Here is a 3,467-nt window from a genome sequence, read left to right as displayed (position 1 = left end):
ACATTTAGGATCTATGTTTACATTTTATTTTCTATGTTCACATTTTAGGATCTATGTTCACATTTAGGATCTATGTTTACATTTTATTTTCTATGTTCACATTTTAGGATCTATGTTCACATTTAGGATCTATGTTGACATTTCAGGATCTATGTTTATATTTTATTTTCTATGTTCATATTTTCGCATGTTTCAGTCACGTGGATTTAATGTGATGATTAAAAACAACTCAGCATATGAGATTTCTGGGGAGGGAGGGGCTGTTTGATATGAGCGACATGCTAATCAACATTTTATTTAACAACAGATGAAGAACTGCTGATATTTTGCTCAGATTACACATGAATAGTTTAATAAATTCTGCGAATGAAAAAAGGAATGAGTTTAGATAGGATTATCCTTTCGGTGATACATACTGGGCCTACTGGTGCAATCTGTAGCCATTATGGGGCTGATCATGGCTAATAACCATTTCATGGAATGATAACATTCGAAGCTGCAGAAATCGTCTGGAAACTATATGGTGAATATTTTGGTTTATCACTAGTGTCAGAATTTGAACTGATCTTGAAAGGTGATTTTTCTGCTGGTTTATATTTTAGTTCTCTAACAAAATGAGATTAAATTCAAACTGATCAGTTTATCCGGCTTTAAACGTAGAGCTGCATGATGACGCGTTGTGGTTATAGGAATTTATTAGGTGTTAAAGGATGTTAAAACAGCTTTACTGATAATATAAACAATGTGCAAAGCAAACTACTTCTATCGAACACTGATGTATATCTGGCACAGACAACACTGACAGCTGAGAAACACACAGACAGGAAGTTACAGGACAGCAGGCAGAAAACGGCTCTATTTACACACAGACATGGATCGGACACCTTTGATTGTTCTCTTCCGTTCATGGATCCCTCCCCTTCAGATTATTGTTTAGTCCTTTTTTATTTGTCCATTTTCAGGATGATCACAGTTCGTTTCTTTCCATAACAGCCTAAGCATCAAAGTTCCCCATAAAGGCCGCAGAGCTGTGCGCTACGGCGCGCTGCTTTTCACCTTGGCCACGAACTTCTTCTCCTTCACTCTCCTGTTCTGGAACCAGATGGTGATCTGGCGCTCAGACAGGTTGGTCACCGCAGAGATCTTCCTCCGTTTGTCCTTTGTGATAAACTTGTTGGCTGCATATTCTTTCTCCAGTTCTTTCAGTTGGACTTTAGTGTATGGGATCCGCTTCTTTCTGCCTCGGCGGAAGGGCGACCCGTCGTGCTGGTGCGCAACTACATCTGCAGAAAAATAAATGTTTTTTTAGGAGCGAGGATGCACAGATTAGGATTATTTCCATAAAACGACATAAATCTGAAATTTAAAAGAGAGTAAATACCAATATTAATAAGGATGACTACTAACCCTAACTGCATCTTGGTGGAAAAAAGGCCCCGAGGCGCTAAATTTGGATTATTTTGACAAATGTGAAGCATTTTCACCTGATTTAATAATTTTGTCTCTGTAGAAGTAAACTGTTTTATATAAATATCCAACGTATTCAGAGATAAGATACATATAACATATTTTCTTGTTCATTTCTGGTTTATTTATAAGACAAAAACAAATTATTCTGCATTGTTAAATTAAATAGACCTTCCTGATGATTTTAACAGGGTCATTGATTGGGGTCTAAATGAAAATGACCTTTTATTCCTTTGCATTAAACGGGGCAAGGCAAAAGGTCCTATTAGAGCTCTTTGTTAAATGAGCCGCTGTGATTGGTTAACCTGAACAATATCTGAAGTTTGTTAAGCATCACTTGATCTGATGGAAAGATGAGCCTTTGTCAATGTTTAGATAGTGTGCATTTAGGAAAGCGAGCTAAATGATCAACATAATAACAATAATAATAATTAATAATGTCATTCTTGCATCTTAAATGTGAATAGACTCGATTTTCCAATTAATATTTATGTGATTAAATTAATTCTGCTTTCAGTTATGAAGCTAATTTAATGAGTGAAGAATAAAGAAGTTACCAGCGAGCGCAGTCTTCCAGAGGTGTCCAGCGTGCGCCTGCTCCTTGGAGCAGTACATCTGTCCTCCCCAGCCGTTGGTCAGAGCCCACGGCTGGTAGCCGTCCATGGGGAGCAGGGTTTCATGGCGTGGCTCCCCGCTGCCCAGGGTTTGGACTACCGACACGTCCAGGTAGCTGGCCATGGACTGGTACGGGTTTGCATAGCCGTGGTACAGAGTGAACTCCTTGGGCCGGTGGTTCGGGTACTCCTCAGAGCTCACCGTAGTGTCCATGTACTGCGAGTTAAGAGTGGCTCCGGCCGCCTGGGTGCACGATTTGATGGAGCTTCGCCCCATCCTGCAGGGATAGTAGCTGTTACCAAAGTAGCTGTATGGTAACGCTGATGAGCTCTGGTGCGGCACCGCAGCTGCGGGGCAGGATCCGGCCCCACATTGCTTCCCTAAAGATGCACTAGTCTCAGTGGGGCTTGAAGTAGAAACGTCCACAGTAGAGTATCCCGCCGAGGAGTGCACCAGGCCGGAGGCGTGTCCTCCGAAAGCGGCTGCAGCCGCAGAATGGGCCATGATGTTGCGGCACTGGCCCGCCGCAAAGTTTCCGCTGCCCACTAGACCCTCCATGTTTTTGTTCAGGTCTTCCCGGTTGTTTTCATACACGAACATCACAGTCTCCGCCGGCCAGCGAGGATTTAAGACCAGGGAGGTTTTCATATACGCGACTTCCTCAGCCTGGCCTCTGATTTTCACCGTTTCCACTTAAACTCTGATCGCCTTTGGATTGCTGCTACATTTGGAAAAAAAGAGGATTGATTCTCCTTCCAGCAACCTCCCGCCACAACAGATTCAACTCTAATTAATGCGCCTGCATGGTGCTGCACGCGCCCCAAGCCTTTCACAGACAGTCAAAGACAAAGACTCCCGGTAACCGAGCAGAACCCTGGTTTCATGTCTGCAGAAGCCTTGACGCAACGAACCCCCTGGACCAAGGGACGGACAGCCATTGGCTGAGAGGTTCTGATCACATGACGAAGCAGCAGCGGAAAGAGGAGAACGGCCTCGTTTGGAGCCGCCAGTCAAAGGAAAACAATTTAACAAGGCTGTGGTCTGGAAGATAAACAGATGGATGACGCGTCCTGCGCGCGCGCTGGCATCATGTTAGACAAAGTTTCTGATGGTTTGGAATTAATGCATGAATAGGAATTTATTTCAGACAATTTGACAAATAGCAATAAATTAATCAACCAAATACAAACAAAAGAGACTAGTTAACATCAAACCAAACTCCAATTTCCAAACTAACTAAATTCACCTGAACATAAATAGAAACAAAACCCTCCACCAAATAAACCTGCTTGTAAATACAGCCAGAGAAATTGTCTGAAAACGGATATGAAGAAGTCAAACTATATATATATATATATATATATATATATATATATATATATATA

General features: G+C 42.0%; 1 protein-coding gene across 1 annotated transcript; it reads right to left on the bottom strand.

The window, feature by feature from the left end:
- Positions 1-776: 776 nt before the first annotated feature.
- Positions 777-2,909, bottom strand: hoxb13 (homeobox B13). The gene is made up of 2 exons (XM_015388154.1): positions 2,025-2,909; positions 777-1,283 (listed from the first exon to the last, which is right to left on the bottom strand). The coding sequence occupies exons 1-2, from the start codon at positions 2,728-2,730 to the stop codon at positions 1,036-1,038; spliced, it is 954 nt and encodes a 317-aa protein (XP_015243640.1). The 5' UTR covers positions 2,731-2,909; the 3' UTR covers positions 777-1,035.
- Between the last annotated feature and the right edge of the window lie 558 nt (positions 2,910-3,467).

This window comes from Cyprinodon variegatus, unplaced genomic scaffold, assembly GCF_000732505.1.
Source record: "Cyprinodon variegatus isolate N-32 unplaced genomic scaffold, C_variegatus-1.0 Scaffold415, whole genome shotgun sequence".
Lineage (NCBI taxonomy): Eukaryota > Metazoa > Chordata > Actinopteri > Cyprinodontiformes > Cyprinodontidae > Cyprinodon > Cyprinodon variegatus.
Note: the sequence above shows the minus strand (reverse complement) of the source record. Positions and strands in the feature narration are given on the sequence as shown.